This window comes from Myxocyprinus asiaticus, chromosome 5, assembly GCF_019703515.2.
Source record: "Myxocyprinus asiaticus isolate MX2 ecotype Aquarium Trade chromosome 5, UBuf_Myxa_2, whole genome shotgun sequence".
In the NCBI taxonomy this organism is placed as follows: domain Eukaryota; kingdom Metazoa; phylum Chordata; class Actinopteri; order Cypriniformes; family Catostomidae; genus Myxocyprinus; species Myxocyprinus asiaticus.
In genome coordinates, this window is record NC_059348.1 from 9,694,871 (window position 1) to 9,712,516 (window position 17,646).

At 38.9% G+C, this 17,646-nt stretch overlaps 1 protein-coding gene across 6 annotated transcripts in view; it reads right to left on the reverse strand.

Annotated features, from left to right (window-relative positions):
* Positions 1–494: 494 nt before the first annotated feature.
* LOC127440895 (gastrula zinc finger protein XlCGF7.1-like) overlaps positions 495–17,646 on the reverse strand; it is a 40,624-nt gene continuing 23,472 nt past the window's right edge. For 2 of the 6 annotated variants that reach the window (XM_051697985.1, XM_051697984.1), the window contains exons 2-3: positions 13,143–13,388; positions 495–2,758 (exon numbers count right to left, since the gene is read on the reverse strand). In XM_051697985.1, coding sequence (XP_051553945.1) covers positions 2,022–2,758; positions 13,143–13,227 — 822 coding nt within the window. In that variant the 5' untranslated portion in view covers positions 13,228–13,388 and the 3' untranslated portion in view covers positions 495–2,021. The other 4 variants (XR_007897218.1, XR_007897220.1, XR_007897219.1 and 1 more) reach the window with 4 other exon arrangements.

Genomic DNA, 17,646 nt, shown 5'->3' on the forward strand with positions numbered 1-17,646 from the left:
CTAAGAATTAAAAAATTATGCCAGATGCTAGCTAACAGATCGGAGATTAAAATGACAGGGTGATAACAGCTAAAGTGGGCCATCAGGTAAAATGAGCCATTTAAGGATGGAGCATGTCTGCTCTTTCAAAATTTCCCACTACAAAAATTCAAACAGTGTGATCTGTTGCCGCAGTGCTGCTCAATCTGATAAAAGTGAATTGACTGGTTTAAGGCAGCTACGGTTGGTGGGGCAAGACTTATAAGGGAGACGGTCTTCAAAAACCGCATAAGGGGTGCGACAAATCAACCATTACTCTCAAGTAATAAGCTCTGAAAGTAGATAATACTCAAGTTACAAGACATATTAACTGTTTCATTTTAAGTGTTTAGGTATGTTTTATGAAATTGTATTTTATTAAATAAAATTCATTTATAAGGAAAATGCAATTTCATGTGGTGGCCCATTTTACCTGAAGGTGGTAGATAAAATGGGCCACTTTCCAAATAGGCTTTTCATGTATTTTGTTACTGCTCATCTTAATATTTTATATTACTAAATACAAAATCATTCATGTTTACAACACCATACTCATTTTTTCCCCAGACATAATGCCAAGAAGTATGAAAAGAAAGAAATAAAAAGATTTAATCAGTGGAGTGAAGAGAGAATGAAATGAGCACTCAGTGGAGTACAACAAACTGGTAAAATGAAGGCAAACCCCAAATGTTCGATTTCTGTCAAGAGCTTGGAACATCCCTAGGGTCACCCTACAAATACGAATCGTTGGCAAAATTACTGGCTTCTACCATGCCTCTGGCAGAGAGCCTGTGAGCCCTGAAGAGGCAGAAAGAGAGCTTGTGACAAACAGTATTTCCTGCAACAAAAAAAAATTGTGCAGTGCCAGGTAGATGACTATATGCAAAGGTTAATCAAATTCATGGTTTCTCAGAGGCCAAAGGCAAAGTCGGATATTACTGGTGTGAAAATTATCTGTCGTAATCCTGATTTTAATATTCGAAAACCAGAACCTCTTTCAGCTGCAGACCTCAATCCTGAAGTGGTGGGCAAATGTTTTGACCACTTTGAGGCCCTCTTGGAGCAACAGGGCATAATAGATGTTCCTTTGTACCTGTGGAACTGTGATGAGTCTGGTGTGCAAGACCAGTTCTGATCCAGCTGAGAGATTGTGGAGGTAGGAAAGCCATGCATGGAGATTACAGCAGGGCAGAAAGAAGCCTATAGAAGCCTGGTGTTCTAAGGTTTTAGTAGGATAACTTTTAACATACTTTTATGATTCTAATGCTCTAAAGATTGCAACAAATATCCCATTTATAATGAAAGTGTTGTTCTAATTTTTTTATGATAACAACCTTTAACTTGTAATTTTGTATGCTACACATTTGTTGCTACACAGTTTAAGAAACACACACACACAGTTTCGGTTTCTGCCTGTTAGTTCCAGAAAGGAGAAGCCTTCAAAAGTTAGCTAAAAACAGTTAGCTCTCTTTTTTAAATTGTGGCGGTCCATGCCCAAGTTAGACTTTTTTTTAACAAAGCATAAATTTAATAGGAATACTGGAATAACCAGAATAAACTTCATTATACAGTACATATTTTTGCATAATTTTTAATTTACACAGTAAGTGTAGCTGAATGGTTAAGCCTCTATATACATGATTTTAATGCAAGAAAGTCTGTTCCATTCTCAAATCCTCAATGCATCAGCACCTTTCAACAGTGAACAAAATGTAACAAATTAAACTGAGACATTACAATAATTGACATTTCTATCACTGCTACTACCCATCATAACAGAAAGGCATTCCTAAAAACTCTTTTTCAAACTCTCACAATTTCACTCATCTTTAGGTTTACCTGAAATTCACACTATACAAAGCATTGGACCTGAAGATGAACCTGAAGAGCAGCTCACAGTGACATTTTTCCACAATGCTTTTTTTCAGTTGGCTGCACGATGTGGTGAAACTTCCCACTTGAAGACTGTAAAGATTGAAACTCTACACACATTATAAACACTTTTAATTTGTTTCTTTAACATGAACTCTCTGGTGTAATTTCAAGTTGCCGGCTCCTCTGAACACATCACCGCACTCAGGGCATGCATACGTTTTCCCAAATGTATGAATTTCCTGGTGTTCCTCGAAACAGTTCAGGCATGAAAACCTCTTTCCACAGAAAGAGCACAAATGGGGCTTCTTGTGAATTTGCAGGTCTGATTCCGAGATCAAACTTTTATCGCACTGATCACAGTTTAATATGTTTGCTCCAGGGTGCAGAGAGTGAAAATGACATTGTCCTTTTAAATATTTTAATCTCTGTCCACACAGATTGCATGTGAAAAGCATCTCTCTAGTGTGAACGATCATGTGCCTTTTAAGGTTGTCTTTCCGTGAGAAACTCTTTCCACACTGAGAGCATGTGTAAGGCTTCTCTTCAGAGTGAATTCTCATGTGACTGGTAAGTTGTCCTTTTTGTCTGAAACTATTTCCACACTGAGCACAAGTGAAAGGATTCTCTCCAGTGTGTATTCTTATGTGTTCCTTTAGGGTTGATCTACGTGTGAAACTCTTTTCACAATAAGGGCAGGTGAAACAATCTGTGGCTTCTGTCCTTTCAGTTTGTTGTGAAGAATTATTTTCAGTCTGTGAGCAACTCAAATATTTTACTTCAGTTATGAATTTATGAGGATTCTGATACCATTGTTCCTCCTCCACTTCATTTAGTTCTTGACTTTCCGTTTTTACCTCCATCAGGCCTAAAAGAAAAATCTTAAATGGTCAATAATTAAGGACAACAAATATAAAATGAAAAGAAAATTAGTCCAGCGATATGTCAGACGAAGGTCTTGTTAATACATGGGTCCCTCATGGTTGTGTCCAATCACCAATATTATTTTCTCAGTATCTGTAACCTTAATTTTAATCTTTTTAAATATGCTGATGTTCTTGGTGGGCTTCCTGCGCAAAAAACAATGGAAAAAAAACTTCAAAATATAGATCTATGTATGAACTGAGCAGAAGTTTTCCTGAAATGCTCCACTGACAGTGCATAGGAGTTGAATTTAAATAAAAACCAAAAGAACTCATGATCAGCAAGAAAAGACATGAAGTCATAGTAACTCCAGTAATAAAATAAATATTCATAAATATTAGTAATAAATAAATAAGCATCCTGCTGAATTTGGATCATGTGAAATATCTAGGTACATATCTGGATAGTAAATTGAGCATAATAGAAAATACAAAGTACATACTGTATCTTTAAAAAACCTTGTCAGGAAAATAAACTGCTTTGGTGGAAGGGCGGTTCTAGGGTCAGTAGATATTTGGGGCTCAGCCCAGACCACAGTGAATAGACCCTATTCACAGTAGCGCCATCTTTGATTTGTAAAGTAAATAAAATCGAGGCTCTCTTTAATGGCACGTTCTGTATAAAGCTGTAATAAGCTAAATGATCCCATCTAATTTTCCACAACTCGTGCTGCCTGGAGTTTTTTTTTTTGTCTACTTAATGTTCCTAGAAATATATTTTTCAATGTTTTGTCAGCAGAACAATCCAAAAACTGCAGTACAGCCCACTGAAGAGACTTTACATCTATCCCTCACAGCCTCATTGTCATTCCTATCAAGGACGTTCCCCCCCAAGGACAAGCACTTTGGTCTGTCAGAGGAAAACAACACCTGTAGTTTGCTTGCTGTGTTTTTGCTGTGATACAGGACTTAGTAGCTGTTGTTAGCCGGGAGATTGTATTACACATCAGTGACTATGAAGGTAAATCCTTGACTATTATGGGGCTTTCCACTGCACAGTACAGCTCAACTCAACTCTGCTCGCTTTTTGGGGGTTTTCCACTGTGGATAGTACCTGGTACCTGATACTTTTTTTAGTACCACCTCGGTCGAGGTTCCAAGCGAGCCGAGCTGATACTAAATGTGATGTCAAAACCCTGCAGATCACTGATTGGTCAGAGAGAATCGTCACTACCAGAGTCACTGAATTTGCGACACGGGACATCAGTTTTAAAGTTAGCAACAGCGACAGCAATATCATTTGTTCACGCAACTTTCGAATTGTAAAAAGAAATGGCTGTGCGCAAAACCACGCCGTGGTCAATAAATGAGGTGCAGACGTTGCTCTCGTTAGCGATGAACGAAACGACGCGAAACGAAAAAGTCTTTCAGGAAGTGTCTCGGCTGTTGGCTGCACATGGCTACCACCGGACCTAACAACAGTGTAGGGAAAATTTAAAAAAACTTAAGTGACTACAGAACCATCAAGGACCACAACAGCCGGAGTGGTTCAAACAGAAGAAAGTGGAAGTGGTTCGACCAAATGGACGCTATGGCAATAGACCGGCGAGCAATGGGAGGAAGAGTGCCCTGGACTCTGCGTTGCTGGAGTCCACGATGGAGGATGGTACGTTTTGTTTACGTTAACTCTATATTCTGCTTGAAAGCTTCACTTTATTTAGTTCAAAGCTCTGGTCATTTCAAAACTGGACTACTGTAATGCCTTGTTGGCCGGTCTGCAAGCTAGCACAATTAAGCCACTGCAGATGGTCTAGAACACTGCAGCATGTCTGGTCTTCAATCAGCCAAAGAGGGCTCATGTCATCCCACTCTTGATTTCACTCCACTGGCTGTCAGTAGCTGCCCGCATCAAATTCAAGGCTTTGACTCTGGCCTTCAGGACAGCCAATGGAACAGCACCCTCTTACTTTAATTCACTCCTACAGGTCTATGCCCCAACTCACTCTCTGCGGTCAATGAACGAGCAGCGCCTGGTAGTCCCATAGCAAAGAGGCACAAAGTCTATTTCACGATCACTCACTCTCTCGGTTTCTCTGTGGTGGAATGAGCTTCCAACCTCCACATGATCTGCTGATACCATCTCAGCACTCAAGAGCTGAAAACACATTTGTTCCAGGAGCACTTAACCAATCCACACTAAATGCACTTACTATTTAACCATTAAAACAAATCCATGTCTATTTCTTTCCTCTGCGCTAGCTTCTATACTACTCCAACCACTGTGAAAACTTGGCATTGCGATACTGCAGATATTGTTGACTTTTCTATGACAAATTGCTTATGCTCGTCATCTGTAAGTGCTTTTATCCAAAACAATCTGATAAATGACTAAATGTAAAGTCAAAAAGTAAAAAAAAAAATCAAAGATGGCGCTGCTGTGAATAAGGTCTATACATATGGCCATGTTTTAATGACATCAACGTATTATACACTTAAAAAGTTTAAATGTTACATTTGTGAGGTGTCGTTTATATAATAAACCTTTAAATATTACTGAAACTAAAAATCCTACTAACTTTTGTGTCAGCCTTGGATATGCTTCTCAAAGATCGAAAAATGTGTGCTTTTAATATGGTGTATTTTTTATTTTGTCCCTTTCACCTTCCCATAATTCAACACACATTGTGTACAATTGAGAGTTTTACAGCTTATTATTGATTTGTCTGGTGTTTTTAACTTAGTTTAGGTTGAACAGGCTTTAAATGTGCTAAAATATGTGCTTATAATAAAAAAGTTGCTAGATTTGGCAAAGTTTGCAAGGTTTATGTCATCATGTCTTTAGAGTTTTGCAAAAAACAAATGTCAAGCTTGTGACTTAAGGTTTGCAAATTCTGAGTATGTGTATATACAGTATTACTCTTTGTTTTAAGGATTACATATCTAAACAGTACATATCTGGTACTGTTCAGAGTAATGTTGATAATAACAGCTAATACTGTGTGTTAAACAGCTGCTTTAACAAAGACATATAAAACTAAAGAAATAGTTTTTAATAGTCACAAGCTTTGAGGACACCAGCTGTAGTTTTACACACAGTATTTGCCTCTGGCTTACTGTCACCAGCCTAAAGCTGCTATGGAACAACATGTTAACCTGCCCGAGCACAAATAGTCTACCTGGGAAAGATGAACTTTCGGACTGGGGCTGCAGCTGCCCAAAGCGGTTTTTACTGCTTTGCCTATGGCAAAGAAGAATGTGAATAAAAGTACATTAAGGTAATTTATACTTACTACTATTCAAATCCTAAACAAGACTACAGGATGTAGACTTTATGGGATGGCACCCTTACCTTTGGTGATTGAGACTTAATAATGTTAACCATATAACGCCGTATGCCTCAAATATGATAAACAACGTTTGACGGCTCCTGTCTTACTATCTGCTGAAGCTGAAAAAACGTTTCACATGCTTATGGCACCATCTAGCGTTATCTGTGAAAAAAAGTGGTTTCATTGTTTATTTCGTTCCATTTAAAATGGCGGCAGACTTCTGCAAAAAATTACACATGTTGGGATAAATGACAGCTTATATTAATAAAAGTGACAGTAGTGATTATATTGTTTCTTATAATTTAAAATGAGTATTTGCTGAATATAATCAACTTGTGCTTGGTTAAAATGTTGTATATAATTTTATTGAAAAAGCATGCTGAAATGACATGCATCAAATATGATACAATAGGCTTTTGAGGTATACCTCTCAATGACCATTACATCCCATGCATGCCCACTATAAAAAAAATAAAAATAAAAGACATTTTTTATAAGATATATTTTAAAGTGTGAAGTAATATTTGTGTATTTTCATATATGCAGCCTGCTCTGTCATAATAAAGATCAATTTCAAATTGTTCATTGAAAAAAATATACATTTTATGCATATTGTATTTGATGTGCTGAACTGATTGTTTGTTTGTTTATTAACTATTAATGCCATGTCAGAAACAAGAATATTCACATGGCAAGCACAGGGTAAACAATAAATATATATAATTTACAAAGCTATAAGACATTTGAGATTAATGCAAGACAAAAATTCTAAAATACATTCAGGTGATACCTTTCTAAATAAGTATGTCTCTGAATCAAATCATTGTCTGATAGTTTCAAAGGTGTTACAGTTCAGTAGGATGTGTTTGATAGTCAAAAGGGTTTGATAGGGAAGGCATAATGGAGGATCTTCACCAATCAACAAAAACCTGTGCGCGAGTCTTGAATGCCCCAGACGGCACCTAGTGAACACGCCTTGATCATGCCTAGACTTGAAGTTTGAAAAGAAACTTCTTATACTGGGGTTTATTTTATATATCTTATTGTTGCATTCATCCCATTCCGTCTGCCACTTGTTAGAGATATTAGGGCTGCCCCCACCAAAGATTTTCCTAGTCGACTAGTAGGCGTCAATTTAAGTCATTAGTCACACGTATACGTTTATTATATTAATTTAATTACTTAAATAGAGATATATATTGGAAGCATCAGAAAATGGTTTGAGTTCCAGGGCTGAGAATGTTATAAGAAACATTGCTAACACTGTTCTACATTACAGAGAAATACTAAACCGTAATAATGAGCCTTTAAAATATACAAGCGCACGCACGAAGCGAGCCGCAGCGACACTGGCAAAAGCGGTAATGATTCTGAAAGTGTCGGAAAAACCAGCAAGGAGACTGTCTGAACATTTTGTTAATTTATAGAGAGAAATGCACATTAGTGTTGTTCCCACAGACGATGATCTCCGGGATCGACGATGGTCAGAGTGATCACCAATAGCTGATGCCTTTGAACGTGTCAAGACGATATTTGGCTTGTTTTCCCATTAAATGTATTAAATTATTATTATTATCAAATTAATATTACAAATAATTTGCCCGTAGAGACACAGACACATCCTTGAAGAAACACACTTTATTATATTATTAAGAACAGATGACAGAAAAGCGTCTATGCGCATATATGACGCGCTGATAAGGAGGCGTGCATGTGGAACACGCACATGTAAATGCACTTTTTTTTTCCAGTTTCATTTGAACTTTTAGTTAAAATAAATAAAAGATAAAGTTTGAAATCAAGGTGTCTTGCTTTGTGTAGGCTTAACCCTAACTCTTCTTAATGAAAATTACCGTCCAACCAGTGGTAATACCGTAATACGGTTCGTCGGTTTCCTGCGACCAACCGACCAATTAAAACTTCTCATCAACTAATGTTTGGTCTACAATCAGGGGGCAGCCCTTAGAGAAATATGTGCTTATTAATGATCTAAAGTATGAGTGAGGCATTTGATATTAATAGATTTCCAGGTTGAGGGCCTCCTTAGCGGCCATGTCCACTCTCTCATTGCCAGCCAGGCCAATATGTCCCGGGACCAAGCAGAAGAGGATATTGAAGTTTTTTTTCTTTAAAGAGCTACTTTGGTTCAAATGTTTACAGTTGTGGGGTGAACAGTCTTTACGGATTCAAGCGTTTGGAGGCAAGATTTGGAGTCTGTGGCGATTAAGAAATTCCATTCTGGAGCTTTGACCCGGGATTAGAATGCCGTAGTGCTGATCTCCTATCACTGCTGCTGCCGATACACCGTTATCGGTTTTTGATCCGTCTGTGAATACGGTTCCATGAAGTGGGAGACTACACCTCAACTCTAAAAATTGCTACTGGTATTCCTTTGGATGTGTTTCTGTCTTTTTATGTTGAGTCAAAATCAAGATAATGGTTCATGTCAAAAAAAATTGAATTTTCTTACAAATCTTTCATATGTCAGGCTTCACAGGGTTAAGCTGTCTTAACATAGACATGTTTAAAGCTACACTAAACAGGCTCTGTACTGGCTCAAAATTCTCTGTTAGATGCATTGTTAACCCTTACTGTAGTTTATAAGGTAAATAACTGTAAAATAGCCAGTAAATTAAGTTAATTTCATCGCCTGTGCAGATGGCGAGTAGCTTCCTGGTCCCTGTATGAGATTTGCATGACGGACAATTTTATTGATTTTATTCTGGCAGTTAGGCCTACTTTTATAAATAGCTCATAAGATAATGTTTGTAATGTTCGACATTAATTGTTTTTAGTGTTACTGGCTGCTGTCTACCTACTGAATTACCTCCCAAGGACAAAAAAGACTGAAAGTTATAATGATCAAAAAAAACAAAAAAACAAAACAGTATCAAGGTGCATTGCAATAATATTAACAATAAATAATAGAAAAATAAGCAAATAACATTCAATAATACTGCCCTGCAAAAGTTACGTTTTGTATTCGATTCAGTATTTGCTTTTGTAATAGAGTTTGATTCTAAACAGGCCTACCTTCCTAAAAAATAAACTATCTACACCAACAAGGTAAAACTATGCTTTTTTTCTTCACTTATTAACATGTATTACATAAAAAATTGATTAGGCTATTCATTTGCAGTCTATTTATTTACGTATTTATTTTGCACAAGCACTGCCATTTTTTTCTGTATGTCTAAAATACTTTTTAAACCGTTAAAAAAAAAAAAAGTGCTTTACAAATAACATTTATTAGTAATATACTGTACACATTGTATGCTATCTATTGCACAGCGATTAAGCATTGAGAAGCATCGAGGCAAATGGTATCTTTCTGATCATGATTTTTACAAGATGAAAAATGAAAGGGATATTTGGGAGAAAAACAGAAATTTATTATTTGAGACCTTGTGTTGGAAAACAGCAATAAATTAATTTTCTGTATCATTATGTTCTTGCCCTTTTTATGGTTAAAGCGATAGTTCACTCAAAAATGAATATTCTCTCATCATTTACTCACCCTCATGCCATCACAGATGTGTATGACTTTCTTTCTTCTGCAGAACACAAACGAAGATTTTTAGAGGAATATCTCAGCTCTGTAGGTCCTCACAATGCAAATGAATGGTGATCAGACCTTTGTACCTAACAGAAACAAAAGTAATCCAAATGACTCTATTGTTTAAATCCATTTCTTCAGAAGTGACATAATAGGTGTGGGTGCAAAGCAGATCAAGTCTTTTTTTTTTTTACACTAAATCTACACTTTAACTTTCAGATGTAAAAGTGAAACTAAACAGGCACTACATGTGACTTTCAGATGTAAAAGAGACAGTTGAGATTTAGACTTGAAAAAGGACCTGAACTTCTGAAGATATGGATTTAACTATTCAAGTCATTTAGATTTTTGGAGCTACAAAAGGTCTGATCACCATTCGCTTGCATTATATGGACCTACAGAGCTGAGATACAGTGCATTCAAAAAGTATTCAGACCCCTTCATTTTATTTATTTTTCACATTTTATGTTGCAGCCTTAAGCTAAAATGCTTTAAATTATCTTTTTTCCACATCTAACTCCATACCCCATAATGACAAAGCAAAACCATATTTGATAACTTTGCAAATTTATTAAAAAGAAAAACTGAAATATCACTGCAATGTATTCACAGGATGGGCAAGGAGGCGGGAACCGGCTGAACAATCAACATAAACTTTAAACGGCACAAGGAAACCTAAACATTACATAAACTGCTTTCCAACTTAAACGAAGACACGCGCACACACAACACATGCATCTCTCTCTCTCGGACTGGTGTCCCTGCCACTCCTCCTCTCTCTTTCCTGCCGATTAGTCAACTCAGCGCCAGGCGTGCGTCATTACGGCCCAGCCACGCCCTCGTCGCACTCCTCTATCGCCAGATTCAGGCCAGGGAGACCTCCAGCCTGAATTCCCCCCAACCCCCTCCTTCCTGGAGGGGAGGTTTTGCCCTTTCGGCCGTCCTTCCTCCGGCACGGTCTTTCCCGCCTCCTGGGAAACAGAGAGAGGGGAGGGGAGGGAGAGGGGAGAGAGAAAGAACAAGCGGGAGAGACAGAGAGAAAAAAAAAACTGGCTCACTGTCGCCTGGTCCTCACCAATCCAAGCAGTGGCGACACCAGGCGATGGCACTGGACATCGCCTCCTGGCAGACGGCAGCGGGCTCCTCCGCCTCCTGGCAAACCTCCTTGCCGTCGCGACCCTCCAACAGCGGCGAGGGCTTTCCGACCCTCCCCCTTCCTGGGTTTCGGCACCAGGTAAAGGATGGGCAAGGAGGAGGCTTGAACCAGCAAAAAAGTCAACATTGAAAAACTCAACTTAAAACACAAAACACAGACGCACACACAGCGGCTACGTGGGTCTCTCCCTCTCCGTCTGCTGCCGTCTCCTCTCCTCAAATACTCCCAGCGCCCCTCACTGGAATGCAAGACTGGTGTGACACAGGTGAAACTCATTCACCACTTATCTTCCCAGCCCCACCCTGCTCAGACGCTGCTCGGCCCCGCCCTACTCACCACAATCACACTGACATAATAAAAAGACCCTTAACTCAGTACTTAGTTGAAGCAGTGATTACAGCCTCAAGTCTTTTTGGGTATGATGCAACAAGCTTTGCAACCTGGATTTGGGGATTTTTTGCCATTCTTCTCTGCAGATCCTCTCCAGCTCTGTCAGGTTGGATAGGGACCATCGGTGGACAGCCATTTTCAGGTCTCTTCAAAGATGTTCGATTGGCTCCAGGCTCTGGCTGGGCCACTCAAGGACATTCACAGAGTTGTCCCTACGCCACTCTTGTGTTGTCTTGGCTGTATGCTTAGGGTCACTGTCCTGTTGGAAGGTGAACCTTCAGTCCAGTCTGAGGTCCTGAGTGCTTTAGACCAGGTTTTAATTAAGGATATCTCTGTATTTTGCTGCATTCAGCTTTCCTTCAACCCTGACCAGTCCCCAGTCCCTGCTGCTGAAAAAACACCCCCACAGCATGATGCTACCACCACCATGCTTCACTGTTGGGATGGTATTGCGCAGGTGAAGAGCGGTGCATGGTTTCCTCCAAACATGATGCTTGGAATTGAGGCCAAACAGTTCAATCTTCATTTCATCAGACCAGAGAATCTTGTTTCTCACAGTCTGAGAGTCTTGTGTGCTTTTTTGCAAATTGCAAGTGGGCTTTCATGTGTCTTGCACTGAGAAGAGGCTTCCGTCTGGTCACTCTGCCATAAAGCCCAGATCGGTGGAGTGTTGCAGTGATGGTTGTCCTTCTGCAAGTTTCTCCCATCTCCACACATGATCTCTGGAGCTCAACCAGTGTGACCATCAGGTTCTTGGTCACCTCTCTTACCAAGGCACTTCTCCTCAATTGCTCTGTTTGGCTGGGCAGTCAGCTCTAGGAAGGAGTCCTGGTTGTTCCAAACTTCTTCCATTTAAGAAATATGGAGGCCACTGTGCTCTTAGGAACCTTCAATGCAGACAAAAAAATGTTTTAGCCTTCACCAGATCTGTGCCTCGACACAATCCTGTCTCTGAGCTCTGCAGGCAGTTCCTTTGATCTCATGGCTTGGTTTTTGCTCCGATATGCATTATCAGCTGTGAGACCTTATTAAGACAGATGTGTGCATTTCCAAATCATGACCAATCAATTTAATTTTCCACAGATGGATTCCACTCAAAGTGTAGAAACATCTCACAGATGATCCAGAGAAATGAGATGCACCTGAGCTCAATTTCAAGTGTCATAGCAAAGGGTCTGAGTATGCATGTCAAATCAAATCTCTTTATTGTCACTCAACCATCTACACAAGTGCAGCAGTGGGTGAAAGTGTTGAGTGTGGTTCCATGCAACACAGCAGTATGACAATTACAATAAACATCTGATTTACACACAACACAGTTTACACATCTGTTACACAACACGATATACACCTAATAATATACAATACATAGTATGCACAAAATAAGAAGACTGTATACAATAAAAATGCACTCTAACCCCCCCCAAGTAATTAAACAAAGTCAATGTGATATTTCAGTTTTTTCTTTTTTTAATAAATGTATAAAAAAAAATCTGGTTTTCGCTTTGTCATTATGAGGTACGGAGTGTAGATTGATGTGAAATGTTTTTTTAAAGCATTTTAGCATAAGGCTGAAACATAAAATACGAAAAAAAAAAAATTTCAATTGTTTGTATACTTTATGAATGCACTGTATTCTTCTAAAAATCTTCAATTGTGTTCAGCAGAAGAAAAAGTCATACACATCTGGGATGGCATAAGGGTGAGTAAATGATGGGAGAATTTAAATTGAGTGAACTATCCCTTTAAGACGCGCTTCACGTGTAGTCGTCACTGCTCTGTATAAGGTTTTTGTGATGCAATTACAGAACATTTTGGAACCATTTTGCAATTTTATTTAGCGCTGACCACTTGTGATCAGAACACCTGAACGCAGCTTTATTCCAGGTGTAAACAGGGTCAGAGACACTCATAACACATCCGTGGTTATTAATGAAGAGTCAAGAATAGACACTAACCTGTTTGTTCCTCAGTATCTTCAATTTTCACTATGTATATTTCTGGATAACCCGTGTCCTCTCTCTCCTCTTTAATAAAGTCCATCTTTGCTGTAGTATGTCAGAAATTGTTGACACACTTGAAGTTTGTGCTGCTCTTCTGGAAATGTGTCTTTGATTCAAAGATGACAGGATTATTCAGAGCATTTACTGGTGAATTTCTCTAAATGTGGATTCAGAATCACTGTGTGGTAGTGAAGATCAGACCTGCCAAAATAAAAATAAAAATGTTATGAATTAACACCTATGAGTTTCTTTGCATTTCTGTATTTATAATCACATTTACTTATTTTTATCCTTCACTGATTTACTGTATTTTTATACTTGCATTTCACAACATATTTGAAAGCCCCTCATTAATCGCTTCTTGAAGAAATTACGAATCACGAATAAATAAATATTTCCTTTTTCTGCGTTCCGGATCGGATTGCGCCCAGCCGACCACATTGCCTTTCTGAGTATACTCTTCTGACCGCGAGCAAATACGAACACGTTCAACACATGCCCATTACAGCTGCTTTGTAATACTCTTTTAGTACAATCAGTGGCCGGCACATGCGCCGATGATGCGCACAGACAAGGACCACGTGCTGATGAAAAAATTAGCATTGCACATACTGTACGCGGAGTGATTAGCAATGTGGATAACCGAAGGGTAGTCAGGCCTTCAGTGTTTCGAGAAACCCTGGGCCATGCGCAAGGTCAGTCTGCACAGACTGTGCCGAGACGGCATTTGCGTCACACATACTGCGCACGGACCGATCCAGAATGCGGACTGGTGAAGTATACTTTGGTCCTATTCACATCAAAATAGTGCTGTTTTTGCGAGTTGAACTTCGGATGAAAGATCTATTCAGACAGAGACTGAAAGAAATTAAATGGGAAAACTATTTCACCTCTGCACGGCAGGTGGTGCTGTTGCTGTTCTACTAGTTTCCCCATTGTCAATACACTTCATCATTCAACCATCAGAGATTAATATCTTGAACGCAGTTAAAGATTTTATTTGGCTAATTTGGCAAAACTATTTCATTATGTTCTTTCTATGTTTAGATGCATTTTGAGGAATATAGAATCTGGCTTTTTATGCGAGTGAAATTAGTTAAGAGCACTGATGAATAAATGTACGTCCTGTGTCTTTTGTCCAAAGTTTTCCTGAGCAACCACTGGGCGGCACCATGATGATTCTAATTGCCTCTTTTATGTTGCTGGTCTAGAGAGACAGTGTAAAATCTTGCGAAACAAGTGATCCAGATGGAGAACAACAACAATTTTACATTTTTTTGGAGTGAAAATAAATTTCGGGCTCAACTTGTGCAGTTGTTGGCTGTGATAAATACTCAAAGTAGTTCATGATATCAACGTAACTAACCTCAGACCATCGCATTGTCATCTACACACTCAGATGAGGCTCTGTCAATAAATCAGTCATCTCGACTATGTGAAGAATCAGCACTTTACAGCCACATATTTTTTGACTATTTTTACAAAAGTAATACTTAATATCACAGTACCCGCTAAGAATATACGCCAATGTGAATGAAAACACGTCAAAACACTGGAGACCGGAAACTGAAAAAAGCTGAATTGTGGAACACTTCCGCATTCAGGAAAAGGTGGATATTTGAATATGTATTTTGCTACAAGTATATTCCAAATGGACTCCCAAACCCAACTTCTCTTTTTATAATGCCTGGATTAATGTCTAGATAATTTACAGGTAAGGTAGATAAGGTACAGTGATATACAGTTGAAGTCAGAAGTTTACAAACACTTTAGCCAAATACATTTAAACTCCGTTTTTCACAATTCCTGACATTTAATCGTAGAAAACATTCCCTGTCTTAGGTCAGTTAGGATCAGTACTTTAAGAATGTGAAATGTCAGAATAATAGTAGAGAGAATGATTTATTTCAGCTTTTCTTTCTTTCATTACATTCCCAGTGGGTCAGAAGGTTACATAAACTTTGTTAGTATTTGGTAGCATTGCCTTTAAATTGTTTAACTTGGGTCAAACGTTTTGGGTAGCCTTCCACAAGATTCTCACAATAAGTTGCTGGAATTTTGGCCCATTCCTCCAGACAGAACTGGTGTAACTGAGTCATGTTTGTAGTCTTTCTTGCTCATACACACTTTTTTACTTCTGCCAGATCGGATTGAGGTCAGGGCTTTGTGATGGCCACTCCAATACCTTGACTTTGTTGTCCTTACGCTATTTTGCCACAACTTTAGAGGTATGCTTGCGGTATTTTCCATTTGGAAGACCCATTTTTAACCGAGCTTTACTTCCTGGCTGATGTCTCGAGATGTTGCTTCAATATATCCACAGAATTTTCCTTCCTCATGATGCCATCTATTTTGTGAAGTGCACCAGTCCCTCCTGCAGCAAATCACCCCCACAACATGATGCTGCCACCCCATCAGGGCTCGACAATAAGGACTGCCCGATGGCCCGGGTCCAGTGTAAGAGAGATTCTGGCCAGTTGCTAGAACCAAGTATTCTAACCGAAGAATTTAGCTACGCGAGCGCATAATATACTGGACGCGCCAAGGCACAGTCGCGGGCAGACACCGAGCGCACTCTCCTAGCACTGTCCTCGCTCTTTTCCAAGTGTCTTAGCAGCAGCTATTACCAATGTGTAGAAAATAGAAGAAAAAAAAAACCCACTTAATGAATTTCGTAGCGAAATTGCACATCTTGCGCAACATTTTAAGTATCCCTGCACATTCCGTGTTCACAGTGCGCGAAATCCCCACATTTTTCGTTTTTACATGTTGGTGAAAATTAGTAATCCACACATTGGAACACAAGAAATCAACAGTTTCTTTCTACAGGACTGAAAATCCACGTCTCTCCGTGCATATGTCTCATCATATGTGCAGCGTAGACTGATTAATGTACATGCGCTCTCAATAAGGCACAGAGCTCAAGTTTTATTCCCACTGTAAAAAAACAAAAAACTAATTTTCTCTCATTAATTCACCTTTAGAGATGAAGCGCCAAATGAAACATAATAAACTTTGTTAAACCCCAGTTATACACATGTCTGGAAATCACGAGCTGCTCAATATCCAAAATGTAAGTATAGATTTAATTAGGTTAGCTTCAAAATGTAATCATTAATTCGACATTATAATGGCGTTTGATATGAAAAGAAGCAAAATCACTATGGCTATTAGGCTATTATTATCAGAGCTGTTCAGCTGCAGGGTGAAGATGAATATTCAAAACAGTCTACTTCAAAAAATACTTAGCATTGAGCCCTGCCCATGCTTCACGGTTGGGATGGTGTCCTTCGGCTTGCAAGCCTCACCCTTTTTCCTCCAAACACAACAATGGTCATTATAGCCAAACATTACATATTTGTTTCATCAGAGCAGAGGACATTTCACCAAAAAATAAGATCTTTGTCCCCATGTGCACTTGCAAACTGTAGTCTGGCTTATTTATGGCAGTTTTGGAGCAGTGGTTTCTTCCTTGCTGAGCAGCCTTTCAGGTTATGTCGATATAGGACTTGTTTTACTGTGGATATAGATACTTGTCTACCTGTTTCCTATAAACTATCAAACAGTCATGACACATACTGGTGGCCAAAAGTTTGGAATAATGTACAGATTTTGCTCTTATGGAAAGATATTGGTACTTCAGTTCATCAAAGTGGCATTCAACTGATCACAATGTATAGTCAGGACATTAATAATGTGAAAAATTACTGTTACAATTTGAAAATAATGTTCAGAACTTCTTAAACTACTTCAAAGAGTTCTCATCAAAAAATCCTCCACGTGCAGCAATGACAGCTTTGCAGATCCTTGGCATTCTAGCTGTCAGTTTGTCCAGACACTCTGGTGACTTTTCACCCCACACTTCCTGTAGCACTTGACATAGATGTGGCTGTCTTGTCGGGCACTTCTCACGCACCTTACAGTCTAGCTGATCCCACAAAAGCTCAATGGGGTTAAGATCCATAACACTCTTGTCCAATTATCTGTTGTCCAATGTCTGTTTCTTTGCCCACTCTAACCTTTTCTTTTTGCTTTTCTGTTTCAAAAGTGTCTTTTTCTTTGCAATTCTTCCCATAAGGCCTGCACCCCTGAGTCTTCTCTTTACTGTTGTACATGAAACTGGTGTTGAGCGGGTAGAATTCAATGAAGCTGTCAGCTGAGGACATGTGAGGTGTCTATTTCTCAAACTAGAGACTCTGATGTACTTATCCTCTTGTTTATTTGTACATCTGGTCTTCCACATCTCTTTCTGTCCTTGTTAGAGCCAGTTGTCCTTTGTCTTTGAAGACTGTAGTGTACACCTTTGTAAGAAATCTTCAGTTTTTTGGCAATTTCAAGCATTGTATAGCCTTCATTCCTCAAAACAATGATTGACCGACATTTTTGACCTAAAACTGACCTTAAGACATGCCAGTCTATTGCATACTGTGGCAACTCAAAAACAAACACAAAGACAATG